This window comes from Neoarius graeffei, chromosome 7 (assembly GCF_027579695.1).
Source record: "Neoarius graeffei isolate fNeoGra1 chromosome 7, fNeoGra1.pri, whole genome shotgun sequence".
In the NCBI taxonomy this organism is placed as follows: Eukaryota; Metazoa; Chordata; class Actinopteri; order Siluriformes; family Ariidae; genus Neoarius; species Neoarius graeffei.
In genome coordinates, this window is record NC_083575.1 from 74598180 (window position 1) to 74616780 (window position 18601).

The following is an 18601-nucleotide window of genomic DNA, read 5'->3' on the forward strand; positions in this document are numbered from 1 at the left end:
TGCCGATTAATGCCTACTTTTTTTCAAACTTTCCTGATTGCTGTCAAAACAAACAACTTCCGGCTTGATTACATCAGCATTCGAAAGAGGGCACACGTCTTTTGACAATGTTGGCAGATGTTGGTCACTTTGATTTCCGCTGTACGTTTTACTTCCGTCCTACGATGTCTCGCACAGGTCTCAACGAATCTCGTTTACGGCCATTGCTCTGACATATGGACCGATGTATTACAGAGCATATTTCAAACACTCATAACTTGCTATTAGGGTTGGGCGGTATCCAAATTTTGATACCTTTAAACTGTCTCTGTGTTTTCCCGGGGTATACGGTATTACCGAGAAAAAAATAATATTTTGTTTCGGCCTACTGTGTAACGTGCGCCTATGCCTCAAATGTACTATTTAAAAGCAGCATAGCGAATTGTGTGCATTGTGGTATGGATTAAGCAGCAAAGCGAATTTTGTGCATTGATGAATGGATTAAGAGATATTTCAAAGCATCACGCAACTCTTCCTTCATCTTGCGAAGCTTTCTGTCAGACTCCAAATGTCACGCAGGGTTGCCATGGTAACAACATAAACAACCCTGCACGCGATGAGAACTTCTTTAGGAAATTGATAGAATTAGTGAAAATACGATCACACAGTTATTCGGGATGATCTTCAATTTATTATTTTATATTATGACCTCATGTACTCCATATTTATTTAGATATTATATATTTTTTTTAAATGACGGTAATGAGACCGATACCGTTGGTACTTTTGGATACCTCGGGATACCTTCTTACCGTAATACCGCCCAACCCTACTTGCTATACTGTAGCAGTGACAAAATAGCCATCAAAAATGCATTCCTATATTTAATAAAATGAGAAATAGAATTTTGATAATAAAAAATTTGCTTTCAGTTGTCCTTTAAGGTAGAAAAAGCCTCAAACTGCTTATTCATTAAAGCAAACATGGAAAATAAACAGCACATACTATTCGAAGATCAAAAGTCCAAGATATAAATGAGCTTGCAATCTGTTTGTGGGTGTTATTAAGGTAACTCGTGCAACCCTGTAATAAACCACGACCTAAATGTCTAAACGTTCTGAATTAAAATTCGTTATCCACTTAATTTTGTCTTCACAGTATGCAAATGTTTTCACTGAATTGTATCTGGACCATTTGACAGTATACAAGACAACTTTCCTTGCAGGATGCCTATTCGATTCATTCATTTGGAAAGCATAAGTGGATTGAAGGACAGTGAAAATAACTTGACCTGTAGGTGTTTAACTGGGTTTGGAAAGATGAATCATGTGTGGTTAAGATGCAAAAAAAAAAAAACTGAGCTCAAAGGTCATATTATATTCATCCAGTTTGTCCTTGTCCAGTTTATCTTTTCAAAACATGCATGCACTCAGCCTTGCAGATAGTGTGTGTGTGTGTGTGTGTGTGTGTGTGTGTGTGTGTGTGTGTGTGTGTGTGTGTGTGTGTGTGTGTGATTTTATTTTATTTTTTTAACAACTGCATACGTTGGCAAAATACCATGAGTTGGCCTAGTGGTTAGTGTGTCCACCTCTCGACCGGGAGATCATGAGTTCTACTCGCAGTCGGGTCATACCAAAGACCATCATAAAAATGGTACCTACTACCGTCTGGGAAGGCACGCTGCAATGCAGATGCGAGTGGGGAAGTCAAACTCTCTTGATTACCAGAGGACTAACCCCCCACTGTAACCCTAGCTGTATTGACCCTTCCCACTCACGTGACCTTTGTAAACGCGACCGCCATTTTGGACATGAAGAAATAACGGTTTATGGCACAGACCCTTTCGGTTCTCGCTCATCTAGCTGCTACAATGACTGCTTAGACTGCAACAATAATACCTAACACACATTTAAGTATCCGTTGTAAAGACGTGAAACTCGTTGAGTGACGAGTGTGTTCATTGATAAGCTAACACAATCTAAAAGTAGACATACCATCACACTGCCCTGGCGCTGTGTACAGTTTACCTTCTATGGTTTGTGCACTCACTATTTGCCATTACTTTCTCCAACCCAGTGTTCGAACTATGGCGATATTTTCGGGGGGTCCCTTTTTTTCCCTGGGGGGGGTGTGTGTGCTTGCGCTTGCGCTTGTCTCAGAGCGTGGATCTCCAAACACATGAGAAGCCTATCTTACGCACATATCACGCAGACTCCACACCTCCACACACGCATCGCGTCTGAAGTCATAACTCATCAGGGGAAATCGTGTCCGTGTTGGCATGTTCAAAAAACAACCTCGCGTCAACAATGATACCACACGCAAGAAAAACCAGTCAGGCTACTCAACACATCTGATCCACAGCAGCACCAAAGCACCACTGGAAATCATGTCAACAACCAATCTTCCATTTCAACACGCGTCAACAAACAAATGGCACCACAAACATGAACGAATCGGTCAGGCTACCGATTCCAAACCCACAGCAGACGAATAATTAAATGTATCTTACCTTAAAGCAGAATCGACCACAAAGGAAGTGTGTTGGCACTGTTGGCACACTTCCTTTCTACTAGTTTGTGTCTCCAACCTGGCAGCAGCAGTCGTTGTCATATCGGTTTATTTTATCTTTGATGTAAACACAACACTTCGGATATGCAAATGCTTCCCGTTACACACGATTGCTATGTCAATAAACATCATTTTGCCAATATTTTAGAGACCATCCATCTTCTCTGTCGGTCAGCATCTGTCGGGATCCGATAAAATGATAAATCTTGCCTTGTGTGTTGATGGTTACTACATCCAGGTGCACAACAATATAATGGCATGATGGAAGTCTTGCTGAAAGTAAAAACTTTCTTTGATGGTTATATTCCTTTCGATGCTTCGCCGTTGTTCCTCATTGTTGGCTGTGGTAGACTACTGGTAGTTCATGTCCAAAACGGCAGCCGCATTTGTCATGACGTCACGTGGGATGGGTCAATAGGCGAGAGGCCGAGGGCTATGGAAATGGAGATCGGTGCCGCACACATACGCCTTAAAGAGTTGGTTAATACTGGGACCGGAGACTGCCTGGGAAGATCAGGTCCTGATGTGAGAGGAACTTTTTTTTTTTTTTTTGATACATTGGCAAATGTGTGTGTGAGAGTATGGTACACCTCGGATGAATGGAAATTTTTTTTATTATTTATTCGTTTATTTATTTTATTATCCTTTTTAAAATATTTGAGTCCAGTCCTTGAGTGCACTTGAATTTCGTTGTGTCTTTTCTGTACAATGACAATAAAGAATCATGAATCTTGAGTTGTGTTAATGCCTTTAGATCAACAACAAGATTAAAGGTTCTGACTGCAAAATTGAATTCTGGGTAAAATGTTCTATTTCTGTTGCTGTTGGAGTTTCAAGATGTTTCGCTGCTGCACACACCGTGTATCCTGTGTGTAAATGTTTTTCCGAGATAAAAAGCGTCCTGCGTTTTATGATTCTGGAGATTGCCGAAGCAAGTGAGCAACAATATGACGTGACCACCGTGGCGCGTTTGACCTACTTTTAACCAAAACAAGTTGGCACGGGCAAACACGGTGGACTCGGCTCTCTCGCCAGCTAAAAACCGGCAGAAAAGAAAAGGAAAACCTGCCTAGTGAGTGCAACTGCAAGATAGAGCGAGGTTAGATGACGTCATTTTTCTGGACAGATAACTAAATCATTCTAGCTAGCGCTTAGCTATCTTAGCCTGAGAATGCATGGGCTCGACTCCACGGTAGCGAGTATAGAGTTCTACACCTAATGTTTTGATCTGACAGAGAAAGAAATGAGAACACAAAAGCAGTAACAGAGGAAAGATATATTCATCTCTTGTTTCACAGATCTATTCGCGAATGTCAACCACAAATTACATACCTGCGATTCGAAACTCTCCGAGGTCGATGCAGAGTCACGATGTTTTCCGCATGTCACCAGCTTGGTGTGACGCAGTTCCATAATTATGCTAATTAGTTAAAGCTCCTCACATTCGACTGTTTCCATAGGGCCATCCTGTTTACCTCAAGAGGTAGGACAATGGTCCCAAAATGGAGAAAAGCAACCATCAGTACATCAAAATGATCACATCTCGTCCGCATGATATTGTTCTTACGAGGCATAGGAAAATACTATACACAATAAAAAAATTTACATATGACTTTGCAGTCAGCACCTTTACCTTGACCATGTGATAGTACAGTATGGCAATACAGTGCATCTTGACTGAGTATGTTAAAGAGGGTGACCTCAGGTGGCCCATTTCAACATACATGGGAATGCAGTCAATGATTTGGACTGTGGAATTGAGGCACATGACATAACTGGGATCCGATCCAATCCATAGCCTCTATATCTCAGCAATCAGGTAATGTCTTCTAAATACATGTGACTAGAAGGTACGCTATTTCACTTTAGAAAGATTGCCAGAAAAGTTCACAAGGCATCTGCTTGAGATGAGAGATGTGCAGTGGGATTGGGATGCAACAAAATGGTCACATAAACTCACAAATGTTGTGTTCATTCATCCTTAGTAACTGCCTGATCATGATCACCGTGGTTTAAATGAAGATAAATTGTTTATATTTGGGGTTGGGGGGCTTGGGATAGAAACACTTAAATTCTACAGGGTTTTTCCAATGTTGTCAGATGCATAATGCTAGGGTTCATATTAATTACAAAAAAAGAGAAAAAAACCCAACAAAAAATCAGTTTAGGCCACACCCACGTTCTTTTTAAATCCTTTAAATACAGATATGGATATTTGGAGCTCTGTATACATACAAATACAAATAAAGAAAGTGTCATTTTTAGCGCTGAAATTTTTGGGTGACTCATCATATTCAACCCGACTCTTTGTAAACTGCTGGGACATTTTCACTGAAACTCACCCAGAAGACTCTAAAGACATATTCCAACGAGTTGTTCACCAGGTGGTGCCACCTGCCATGGATGCGGCTACACAGGGGTCATATGCAATTTCACAACAATCGCTACTCCTCCGACAGGAGTGATCAGATTTCGATCAAACTCCCAGATAATGTTCCTCAGGTTGGTGTGCATAAAAGTTGTCAGGATGGTGGCGCCACCTGTCATGTTTATGATTTTATGGGCGTCTGAAATTTTTGGATGACTCATCACATTAAACACTGCTGTTTGTAAACTGCTGGGACGTTTTTACTGAAACTCACCCAGAAGACTCTAAAGACATACCAACAGGATTTGTTCACCAGGTGGCGCCACCTACCATGGCTGCAGCTACACAGGGGTCATATGCAATTTCACAACCATCGCTACTCCTCCTAGAGGAGTGATCAGATTTCAAACTCACACCCAACAAAAAACAGTGTATGAGCTACAGCCTCACTGAGGCTATTTTTAACCTTGTTTTTTTTTCTTTTTCTTTTCTTACTGGTATGATTGCTCATTGGCACAACAGTTTTATGTAAAAATGCACAACAGTGTAGAGTATACAGTTTACACACAGCCCTTTACACTTGTTTCTGAGGCTACATTACCGTTCAGCTCTTCTTCAGCCATGCCATATATTATTCTGGTGTCCTGTCTAGTTAGTATGCATTGGCCTGTGTATTTATTGTCCTGATTATTTATAGTCCTGAGTATTTATTGTAGTAATTATAGTTCTGAGTACACTGCTGTGTATTTGCACCTTATTTAGTCCTGTGTATCCAGGCTGCTGTAGTGTTACGTGTTGTACCATGGTCCTGAAGAAACAGCACTAATTTCCAGCATATGCAAGTTATATGGAGGATTGGGCTTGCATTGAATGAAAGTGACTTTCATGTGTAGCTGATAATGATATAAATAGAGTTACTGATTTACATTAATCTCCTGTTGAAAGCTGGGGTGAGTTAATGTCATTGGTTTTAGTTGTGATCCTTATTGAGTGGAATGTTATATTTTAAAGGGGAAAGTGAATTAAAGGATTGATCTGTCTCTGTCTTTGTCTCTTCTTCAAGGGACTGGTGTCTTCTTTCTGACCTGTACGGAGGGGGAACAGATCAGCCTTCTGTTTGACTGCATTGCTCGAGGCAGCTCTCCAAGCAGGACACCGTTTGGATTGCGTCCCTCCTTACCAGGTTCATACAGCATGTGTCGTGTGTGTGTGTGTGTGTGTGTGTGTGTGTGTGAGAGAGAGAGAGAGAGAGAGAGAGAGAGAGATTCATTCTTCCTTCTCACACTCTCTATTATTATTATTATTATTATTATTATTATTACTTCTGATTATTGATTAATGAATTCATTAATTAAAACTTGTCAAAGCTCATTTATGCAAGGAATAAAACACTTGGGGTGGTGTGATGCAGCCCAACACGATGCAGAGTTACTGATTCTAGCCCAAACTGGATTATTTAACAGTTATTCCATGAAATCAAGTCGTACATGAGCTGATAGATGACGAGGTGCATAGCACCGAGTTGGCTATAAGCCATGTACGATGAGATTGAGTGGAATAACTGTTTTATTCCATATTCACTGGATTTTGAGAAATGGAGCATTTTTATTTTGACTTTTTGCAAATTCAATAAATAAAAACTTGATACAAAATGTCTGACAAAATAATTTCCGCTTAGAATGTAAACACACTGATGAAATGACAGGAGCAATTTGTGAAAAATGTGATAATTCTTGAAACATAAAAAAGATACGTTCTTACCATGAGATACTTTTATTCCATTTTTTTTTTTTTGCTTTTTTTGGATTTTTTTGGGGTTTCTTTTTCTTCTTCAGGGTTTTTTTGGCAGTTGGCAAACCAACTTAAAGGTGCATTACTGCCACCGACTGGGCTGGAGTGTGGAACAGGGGCTATTGGGGAGGGGGACGATTATATTCTTTGAGTTATTTCTGTTTCTTTTACATACTTGATAATTTTTAAGGTTTTGTGTTCGAGTAGAGTTTTATTTCCTCCTTGGTTGGTTCAGCAACACGCTCCACCATTTTGTTTTTCTCTACTCACGGTATATGAGCTGATAGCCTAGTAGTAGAGTAGCCAATCAGATTACGCAATTGCTCATATCCAGTGCATGTAGATAGAATAATTTCCAATATTCCAAAGTGTTTTACTTTTCTGACATCACAGCAGTTTTCCAACACTTAACAATTCCTTATTAATTAAAGAAGGACACGCCATACTTTTGGTCCATTTATAGTCATCATTAATCTTGTGAAACATCTGCAAAATAAGTTAGTTCCTCTTATCACTTGTATTATAACAGCTATAAGCAGTATTTCTGTCACCAGCACGCAGCTCTCAAAGCCTTCTGTCCTGAAGATGTGAGAAAATTTCAAGTTACAGCTTTACCTCTGACTGTTACAATGCACTGACACTGGAGACTTACAAAAATAAATAAATGTCTCCTCACAGAAAACTTCACCATCTCAATCTGTTAATGTGGAGCGTTCATCACACAAGCCCTTGTTAATGAACTACTCTTACAGTGGTGCTTGAAAGTTTGTGAACCCTTTAGAATTTTCAATATTTCTGCATAAATATGACCTAAAACATAATCAGATTTTCACACAAGTCCTAAAAGTAGATAAAGAGAACCCAGTTAAACAAAGGATACAAAAATATTATACTTGGTCATTTATTTATTGAGGAAAATGATCCAATATTACATATCTGTGAGTGAAAAAAGTATGTGAACCTTTGCTTTCAGTATCTGGTGTGACCCCCTTATGCAGCAATAACTGCAACTAAATGTTTCCGGTAACTGTTGATCAGTCCTGCACACCGGCTTGGAGGAATTTTAGCCCATTCCTCTGTACAGAACAGCTTCAACTCTGGGATGTTGGTGGGTTTCCTCACATGAACTGCTCGCTTCAGGTCCTTTCACAACATTTCGATTGGATTAAGGTCAGGACTTTGACTTGGCCATTCCAAAACATTAACTTTATTCTTCTTTAGCCATTCTTTGGCAGATCGACTTGTGTGCTTAGGGTCATTGTCTTGCTGCATGACCCACCTTCTCTTGAGATTCAGTTCATGGACAGATGTCCTGACATTTTCCTTTAGAATTCGCTGGTATAATTCAGAATTCTTTGTTCCATTAATGATGGCAAGCCATCCTGGCCCAGATGCAGCAAAACAGGCCCAAACCATGATACTGCCACCACCATGTTTCACAGATGGGATAAGGTTCTTATGCTGGAATGCATTGTTTTCCTTTCTCCAAACATAACGCTTCTCATTTAAACCAAAAAGTTCTACTTTGGTCTCAACTGCCCACAAAACATTTTTCCAATAGCCTTCTGGCTTGTCCATGTGATCTTTAGCAAACTGCAGATGAGCAGCAATGTTCTTTTTGGAGAGCAGTGGCTTTCTCCTTGCAACCCTGCCATGCATACCATTGTTGTTCAGTGTTCTCCTGATGGTGGACTCATGAACATTAACATTAGCCAATGTGAGAGAGGCCTTCAGTTGCTTAGAAGTTACCCTGGGGTCCTTTGTAACCTCACCGACTATTACACACCTTGCTCTTGGAGTGATCTTTGTTGGTCGACCACTCCTGGGGAGGGTAACAATGGTCTTGAATTTCCTCCATTTGTACACAATCTGTCTGACTGTGGATTGGTGGAGTCCAAACTCTTTAGAAATGGTTTTGTAACCTTTTCCAGTCTGATGAGCATCAACAACACTCTTTCTGAGGTCCTCAGAAATCTCCTTTTTCGTGCCATGATACACTTCCACAAACATGTGTTGTGAAGATCAGACTTTGATAGATCCCTGTTCTTTAAATAAAACAGGGTGCCCACTCACACCTGATTGTCATCCCATTGATTGAAAACACCTGACTCTAATTTCACCTTCAAATAGACCCCTTCGCAGTAAACGTCATTCATATGAAAGCGGAAATTGCGCGCGCAGCCTGGACCCAAAAAAGACTCAGAAATGCCTAGTTGTTGTGTTGTCGGGTATCAGAATCATAGCAGTGATGGGGTTAAAATGTTCAGAATTCCAGCAGGATCTCACCCATTCCAAAAAAATCGCCGACGTCTATGACTACAAGCCATCAAACGTGTAGACTGGGATGAAAGCACTATCAAAAATGCGCGGGTTTGCAGCGCCCACTTCATCACAGGTAAGATCAGGCTGTTTATTAAATCTTTCTTTTTTATTCTTTCTAGTCTTTGTTTATTGATGTAGCAAAATACTTTGGTAACATTTGTCTGATTAGCTGGGTCATAGTTACACAATGTAATGAATATTGTTAGCATGTTAACTTAGCTTTGCATGCAATTTTGTTTGTAGGAGAGGTCTCGCTTGACTCAAGCAGTCCAGATTTTGTGCCATCATTATTTGTGTGTGCCGAAAATCACAATTTTAAAGCAAGGATGGAAAGGTAAAATTGTGTGCCCTCACTCTAAATGCCAACTTACGTTGACTGCTCTAACCTAGCTCCCGCCCCGTTCAGTTACATTTCTGCTCTCTGCCTCTCGCTTTTTACGCAGCTCTGATTTCTCTTAGCTGCACTCTTTACACTATCATTCCTTTCATGCCATTACCTCCTGCAAATTGCTGTTTAGTGTTGGTATTTGCTGTTGTAGCTAAAGCCACATTGCCATCACATCACTGGCATAATTTGATTAAAACAAAATGAATATGAATGGCCCATTGTTAATCAAGTTGTACATGCCCGCACATAACATAATCATATGCATCTAAAGACTTGTAGGCACGAAGTGTTTCGTGGGTGTACACTGAAGTCCTGTCAATAAGGTACAAGTATATATCTGGCCATTGTATACCAGGGAACTTACTAACATCGTCCGTCCACTCTTTAATTAAATGCGGATCCGGTAGGCGATGTCCACTTGTTAGAGTTAACTTATTTATGTAGCATTCTCGATCTTGTAACGACAATTGTTTGGCATAATCTGACCGCTCATAATGCCGGTCTATGGGCAGCGCCATTGTTTCGGAGTCCAGGCTGCACGCGCATCCTGGCAACGGTCGGTTTGTTTACAAACATGCGAAGGGGTCTATTAACTGCTAAACCTAGAGGTTCACATACTTTTGCCACTCACAAATATGTAATATTGGATAATTTTCCTCAATAAATGAATGAACAAGTATAATATTTTTGCCTCATTCGTTTAACTGGGTTCTCTTTATCTACTTTTACGACTTGTGTGAAAATCTGATGATGTTTTAGATCATATTTATGCAGAAATATAGAAAATTCTAAAGGGTTCACAAACTTTCAAGCACCACTGTATAGAAACAATAACATTAGAATGAGTGCATTAATATGAATCTGCGATTTCCTTCACAAAAGAAACTACTGTTATAGAAAATTAATCAAAACCAAGCCTTCTGAACAATCAGAATGGAACATTCAGCAGCACAGGTATCAAAGAAACAAGTCTCCAAATGATGCAACCTGGTTGTAGTGTAATTAGAGGCAAACTCTAAAGAGATCAGTGATTGTGGTCATGAAGAAAAAAAGCTCAAGCCTGGAGTAGGGTTAACGTAAAGAGAAACAGTCGCATTTGAGAGATCAGTTCAGTTCTGGGAGCACTCAGATACACACTGAGCAGTGAGATAAGGTGCAATTCACGGCACCTTGCACACATTTTTAATGACCATGCTCAATGATACTGCTCAGTGCACTCATGGTGGGTGCCCTTGCACTCTCTGTTAAAGATGCGGTTTAAACACCATGACATCTTAAACATAAAGCTAAGCATGATGAGTTAATTGCTAGCAGCCCACTAAGAGCAACTGACATAAACAGAGCTGAATCAAATGTTCCATGATCGTGCCCCTGAGTGCTTAATACTGTGCTGATTATTTGTTTTTGTTATTGGTATTGGCATCAAGCAAAAGGAAAAAAAGTACTGATACTCAGTCTGAATCCAGTGATATTTCTGCAGGTCAGAGAGTGGGTCCATATATTTCTTCATGTTCTTATAAAATCACACTTTAATTAACTTTAACACACTTTAATTAACACACACTTTAATTTCATTGATTCTTTCATCGATATTTTATTTTACACAGCAGATTAAAATCAATGGTGATAATGTCATAGTTATAAAATGCAAACAAAAAAAACTAGTCTCACACTACTGGAGTTCTTGAAAGTACAAGAGAATTAGGTTCATTCTCCTGTATTAAAATCCAACAAACATTTGTCACCATTCAGTTCAGAATACTTTTGGCTTGGATATGTCACATGCATCTTGCATACAAATAATCCATCCATCCATTATCTGTAGCCGTTTATCCTGTGCAGGATCGCAGGCAAGCTGGAGCCTATCCCAGCTGACTATGGGTGAGAGGTGGGGTACACCCTGGACAAGTCACCAGGTCATCGCAGGGCTGAGACACAGAGACAAACAACCATTCACACCTACAGTCAATTTAGAGCCACTAATTAGCCTAACCTGCATGTGTTTGGACTGTGGGAGAAACCAGAGCACCCGGAGGAAACCCGCACAGACACGGGGAGGACATGCAAACTCCACACAGAAAAGCCCCCATTGGCCGCTGGGCTCAAACCCAGGACTTTCTTGCTGTGAGGTGACAGTGCTAACCACAACACCACCATGCCACCCACATAATAATAATAATAATAATAATAATAATATTATTATTATTATTATTAACATTGTCAGTACACCATGAAGCCGCCAAGTTCAAAAGAGAACTCAACCTACCAGAGATTGAAAAAGTGGAAAGCAAACCAACTACCAGCTCTTGGAGAGTAAAAATGATGGCTAAACACCAAGCCCTAGAACAACTCAAGAACAAATGGGAAGAAAAGCCCTTGCACAGACAGTACCCAGAAAGAATAAGTGACAAAGATGTAGACCAAGTCCAAATCCACAAATGGCTGAGAACAGCTGGTCTTAAATCAGAAACAGAAGATTTCATCATTGCAGCCCAAGATCAATGCATCAAGACAAATTACTATCGAAATAAGATTCTGAAAGATGGCTTCAATCCAATGTGAAGAATTTGCAATCAATATCAAGAGGCAGTAGACCACCTTGTCTCAGGATGCCCAGAACTTGCCAAAGTAGAGTATATACAAAGGCATAACAAGGTAGCAACATATCTCCACTGGGCAATTTGTAAGCACTATGACATTAAAGTGCAAGACAAATATTACGAACACAAGCCGTCAACAGTTACCGAAAACGAAGTAGTTTCTATACTCTGGGATATGCCGATTCAAACTGACAAAGAAATCAAGGCGAACAGACCAGATATAGTAGTGAAAGACAAGAAAGAGAGAACCTGTCTGCTCATTGACATGTCTGTCCCCACAGAAAGGAAAACCTCTTTGAAGACAACAGAAAAACTATCAAACTATAAAGATCTAGAGATAGAAATAGAGAAAATGTGGGGCATGAAAACAACAATTCCGGTGGTCGTTGGTGCCCTTGGGCTTGTTAAAAAGGGACTTGAAAAATACACCAACAAGATCCATGGGAACATCAGAATTGAAGAGCTTCAGAAGACTGTTCTCCTTGGAACTACTCACATACTCAGGAGGACTCTATCCATCAAGTAATTCACCAGACTTATGGCTGCCTCAGGTTCAAAGGATGAACTCGGCACCATGAGAGAAAAGAGCAGTACTTTAAGGATAAAGACAATAATAACAACAACAACTACAGGTACTGTGCCAAGGGCACAGTGGTATCCCATTTCCACACCCGAGTCCTTGGGACAAAGGTCAAGGTCACAGAACTGAGAGCAATGAGGCTACTTGTCTAGAATCTGATGACAAAGGGAAAAGGATATAATATTTCCATGGTTAATAATATTAACTAAGTTCCTATGTCTCACCAATTTCTTGATGCAGTCCAGTGAAAAAAATTCAGATCATTGATATGCCCTGTCAAGGTCACTCTAGATCAAGGTCACCTATTCATGATCAATAGTAACTATGGGCCTATTTCACATCGTTCTCATAATACAAGGTATTGAAAATATGCAGGTCATTGATTTGACCTTCCAAGGCCACTCTAGATCAAATTTTTTGGTGCCAAAAGAAAGTCCATATGAGTTCCTATTCATGGTTAATAGTAACTATGTCCTTATCTTGGTCCGTTTTTGAGATATCGGCCATTGAAAAAACATGACCGAATATTGACATAGGTCGAAACTATAAATATTTATTAAAACATATTTTTCTATGGCAAAGGAGCAAGGCTAGCTCAAAGACCATGAAAAATAGATAAAACTCTGACTTTTTGCTATAGAGTCACCTAATTGACAAGTTCAAGGTCACGTAACTCGTGAAAAAAAGTCAAATCGCTGCTTCTTCTTCTTCTTATTATTATTCCTTAGCAGGTTCAATATCAAAGTCCATCACTGGGTCTCCTCCAGAGTCCAAGAGCAGAATGACTGAAGTTATTTTGTGAAACATATCATGATGGTATGGTGAGGATTTTCCTTATGCTTGTGTCACACATTGGCGTTTCAGCCTTGCATATGTATGGCGTATTAGGATACATGGCAGTAAGAAAGGGACGTCACAGCATTGCCAGCTTACATAGCTAATATTCTAGGATGCGTAACACAATCTCCTTGTACGCCAGAGTGCGGCGTATTTTTAGGTCCGCACTTAAAAATCTGTAGCACATACATAGCAGCTTTGACACATCACACATACGTCATGTGTACGCTATAAAACGAAAGCTACGCAGCAGTGACACGGCGGGAACGTTTCTTGAACAGCTATTATGCCGTGCAAATGCTTTAGTTGACATGTGTCTGATGAAGGTGGCTCCAGGGCTGGCTGGGTGGATGTGGCTGATGTCTTCCCTTGCCCTTCTTGGGTCCTGACTTCTTTGCTGGCATGATGCTTTCTTGACTGTGACAAATGACAATGAACACAGCGTGAATGTCACAGATAAGCCTCAGGTACGCAGCAGCAACATCACACGTAAGAACGAAATGTCACGCCAGCAAAACGGTTATGCCACGGCAACACATCATACACCACGCATACGCCTCAGTACACCATAACTTTACGTCCCTTGAACCCCATACAAACCCCAGATACACCACAGTAACGCCACATATATGCCGTGTACATCACAGGACTTCAATTTTGGACAAAATACGCCTCATTTCTTGGTGTTTGACCCACACGCTGCTTACGTGGCAAGATACGAGATAGTGTGACACAAGCATTAGTATATGAGCATTGCCAATTAGTGCGATCTTCTGTATTATCTGGATGATTATGTTTCCAGGAATTTTTTAATGTTCTTTTCCAAACCTTTCCTGATCATCCTAAGTGCCCCAAGTAACTGGGACCATTCTTGTCCTCAGATTCCACGTACTTGCAATTTCGACTTCAAGATCTTTATACTTTTCAACTTTTTCATGTTCTTTAACAGAGATATTAACATCAGTTGGTATAGCTACATCAATAATAAGGCATGTCCGAGCATTAAGGACTTTAATTACAATATCTGGCCTGTTCGCAGAACTATTTCTATCGGCGTGGATTGGAAAATCCCAGAGTAATGTAACATTGTTATTAGTAGTGATGTCAGCAGGTTGGTGTTTATACCAATAATCCGAGACTTTTATGTTATAATGTTTGCATACATTCCAGTGTATGTACTGGCCTATACCATCATGTTGTACTTTATATTCTTTCTGGGCCAGCACAGCGCAGCAGGCTATAATATGATCAATAGTTTCATCTGATTTTATTATTGGGTGGCACAGTGGCGTAGTGGTTAGCACTGTCACCTCACAGCAAGAAAGTCCTGGGTTCGAGCCCAGCAGCTGGCAAGGGCCTTTCTGTGCGGAGTTTGCATGTTCTCCCCATGTCCGCATGGGTTTCCTCCGGGTGCTCCGGTTTCCCCCACAGTCCAAAGACATGCAGGTTAGGTTAACTGGTGACTCTAAATTGACCGTAGGTGTGAATGTGAGTGTGAATGGTTGTCTGTGTCTATGTGTCAGCCCTGTGATGACCTGGCGACTTGTCCAGGGTGTACCCTGCCTCTCGCCCGTAGTCAGCTGGGATAGGCTCCAGCTTACCTGCGACCCTGTAGAAGGATAAAGCGGCTAGAGATAATGAGATGAGATGAGTTTCATCTGATTTTATTATTGGGTGGCACAGTGGTGTAGTGGTTAGCACTGTCACCTCACAGCAAGAAGGTCCGGGTTCGAGCCCAGCAGCTGGCAAGGGCCTTTCTGTGCGGAGTTTGCATGTTCTCCCCGCGTCTGTGTGGGTTTCCTCTGGGTGCTCGGTTTCCCCCACAGTCCAAAGACATGCATGTTAGGTTAACTGGTGACTCTAAATTGACCGTAGGTGTGAATGTGAGTGTGAATGGTTGTCTGTGTCTATGTGTCAGCCCTGTGATGACCTGGTGACTTGTCCAGGGTGTACCCCGCCTTTCACCCATAGTCAGCTGGGATAGGTTCCAGCTTGCCTGCGACCCTGCATTATTATTATTTTATTTTATGTTTTTTAAAAATACTACTCAAGTAATAAAACACTCTCAGCCCCTGTGTTTAGCAGTGTGGAAGTCAGTATTCAAGTGCAGTTCAGACAGAGATGTGGAGACGCAGTTTGACAATTTATTCAGGATAATGGTCTGTAGCTAAATGAGCAGAGGATGAAAGGTAATATGCAGCGGAGTATAAAATTTTCTTTGTGAGAGTTGTTTTTGTCTCTTGCCTTGTGCACAGAAGTTGAATGATCGAAACCCTTCACGGTATAACAGCTCACTTGTATGATTTTTTTTTGTATCAGTCCATCACAATATCTGCTTTATAACCTCACATTTTCGAATTGGATGGAATTAAATGACAACGTAAGTGTGCAATTTTACTCAGAACAATATGTTAATGTCGTTCTAGCTAGCTAGCTATTCTTCTTCTTGGTGGCACGGTGGTGTAGTGGTTAGCACTGTCGCCTCACAGCAAGAAGGTCCTGGGTTCGAGCCTAGCGGCCGGCGAGGGCCTTTCTGTGTGGAGTTTGCATGCTCTCCCCGTGTCTGTGTGGGTTTCCTCTGGGTGCTCCGGTTTCCCCCACAGTCCAAAGACATGCGGTTAGGTTAACATGGAGCTGCCTTGGGCTGAAGTACCCTTGAGCAAGACACCTATCCCCCAACTGCTCCCTGGGCGCTGTAGTCTAGCTGCCCACTCTGGGTATGTGTGTGTGCTCATTGCTGACTTGTGTGTGTGCATGTGTGTGTTCACTGCTTCAGATGGGTTAAATGCAGAGGACAAATTTCACTGTGCTTGAGTATGCTTGTGACAAATAAAGGCTTCTTCTTCTTCTTCTTCTTTTGGCTGCTCCTGTTAGGGGTCGCCACAGCGCATAATTGCTTTGGCATAGGGTTTTAGCCCTTTCTGACGCAACCCTCCCCAACTTATCTGGGCTTGGGACCAGCACTAAGTATACACTGGCTTGTGCAACCTCAGCTGGGAATTTTTACCTAATCTGCCAGAAATCAGGGCACCTGGAGGAAACCCACACAGACACAGGGAGAACATGCAAACTCCACAGGTTCGAACCCAGAACCTTCTTGCTCTGAGGCGCTAGTGTTAACCTCTGCTAGCTAGCTATGATGAAATTCTAAAAATTGTCTAAAATGTACTGGGCTTTCCCCAGAAAAAATATCAGAGCGGTGCTACTGATGCGGAGCCCAGCCCGTGGGCTGCTAATGGGGTCCGGGAGTGTGCTCCCCCGGAAAAATGTTTAAATTAGAGACTTCACGTGGTGCATTCTGGTGGCATCTAGGGCTGATTTAGGTACAATTCAACATTAGTAAATTTGCTGTTTTTTTTTTTTTTTACCTTGTCAAAGATGCAAGGGGCAACATTTAAAGGGCAAAATTAGATTTGAAATGAAAACACTGGCAACAGTCAATTCAGAGAAATATTTAATTTTACCACACAGCAAAAAATGCATAATATTGAACAATATAGCAGTTGAAATTAGAATATTAGCAGTATGGCTGTCAACTACAGACCTGCAACCCAACAGGCAAAAGTCACACACAAAAGCCTGTAGTATAGTGCCAGGAACAGAACTGAGGTCAAATCACACAACAGCGCCATCTAGCAACCAGCACCTAGAATGTGGTTTTATGAATGGTTGCAATTGGCAGTCAGTGCACGCAGTGAAACCCTTTATTTTCACTTCTGGTTTGAGTATCAGGATAGGCTAGACCTATATATTACATTATCTTCGTATTTCTATAGTTATTACTAATTTTCAGAGGGGAACAGGAGATATTTATGTGCGGAAAGTACTCTGCATTGCTCAATTTATGATATTGATTTTTTTTTTTTTGGTGTGCAGGTGACAGTCAACTCAAGTTTATTTTTATAGCGCTTTTAACAACAGACATTGTCGCAAAGCAGCTTTACAGAATTTTAGTGGCTAATTTTATCCCTAGTCTATCCCCAGTCTATCCCCAATGAGCAAGCCTGTGGTGATGGTGACAAGGAAAAACTCCCTCAGACGACATGAGGAAGAAACCTCGAGAGGAATCAGACTCAAAAGGGAACCCATCCTCATTTGGGTGATAACAGATAGCATGATTATAACAGTTTTAACATGAAGTCTGTTTTGTTGATGTTATAACTCTTCATTGATGGAAACTTGAGTGCAAAACTGTTCATGACAACTGCAGTCCTAAAGTTAGCAAGTCAGCTGTAGTCCCCAGCCATAAAAGCATTACTGTAAGTGTCCAGAGCATCTTCCAAGTGTGACTTTCAACTGTCCATATGGAGCCGTCCTCCACAAGAGTGATGTGATGAGACTCCAGCCAGAAGTAGGGCATCAGGATGGATCAGACAGGTCCGAGGAGCAGAAGAGCTCAGCACAGGGGGGAAGCAGGTTAGTGACAGCTTGCTGCTGACGTCGCACAGCGTGGTGGAGTGCCGCGTATGCACACTTTGTGGAAAGCCCTAATGTAGCATTATAGAATATTACACTAGGACAGTAAATGTAACAAACATTGCATCCCACTCAGACTCCATTTTGTATGATGAAAATTATGTAAGTTTGCTTTTGCTGGAAAATGTTTGTAGATCCAGACAAAGGCCAAAAATTTTTACCACAAGCCAAAAAAAAAAAAAAAAAATCAAATTTCCTCCTGTGTTCAACATTGAATTTTAGACGTCACCCTCCACAGTAGTGATTAATGGCTCATGTGAAAATACATCAAAGTGTTTAAGAATTTGCAGTTTTTTTCTTTTAAGTATTATATTTTTACCTAACCTACATGGCTTAAATATTGTAATTTTATTGTGGCAGTTGTATACATTTATTCTACTATCAAAAAAGCTTTCACTGTGGTGTCCACTTTATCCTTGTACCATGTAATGGTGAAGGGATATGAATTGTTTGTCCAGCAGGGGACTCACACCCCTTCCCTTTTCCATAGCCCTGCTCATCAGCAGCTAAACACAGAGTCACGATACTCTACACACAGAAACAGTGTCCCAAATCTTATAACAGACTTGCAGTGATAAAATAATTCATTTGATTATACTGATTGAAAATGTCTGATAAATTGATTTCTGTTGCTAGTATACTGCTAGAAATGGTTAAAAATGTTGCATCCACTTGTTACGTATTTTTTT

General features: G+C 40.9%; 1 protein-coding gene across 1 annotated transcript in view; it reads left to right on the forward strand.

Moving 5' to 3' along the window:
* The window catches only part of dok7b (docking protein 7b), a 162035-nt gene that overhangs the window by 74740 nt on the left and 68694 nt on the right, over nt 1-18601 (forward strand). Inside the window, exon 5 of the mRNA XM_060926403.1 lies at nt 5982-6101. Coding sequence (XP_060782386.1) covers nt 5982-6101 — 120 coding nt within the window. The remainder of the gene's footprint in view (nt 1-5981; nt 6102-18601) is intronic.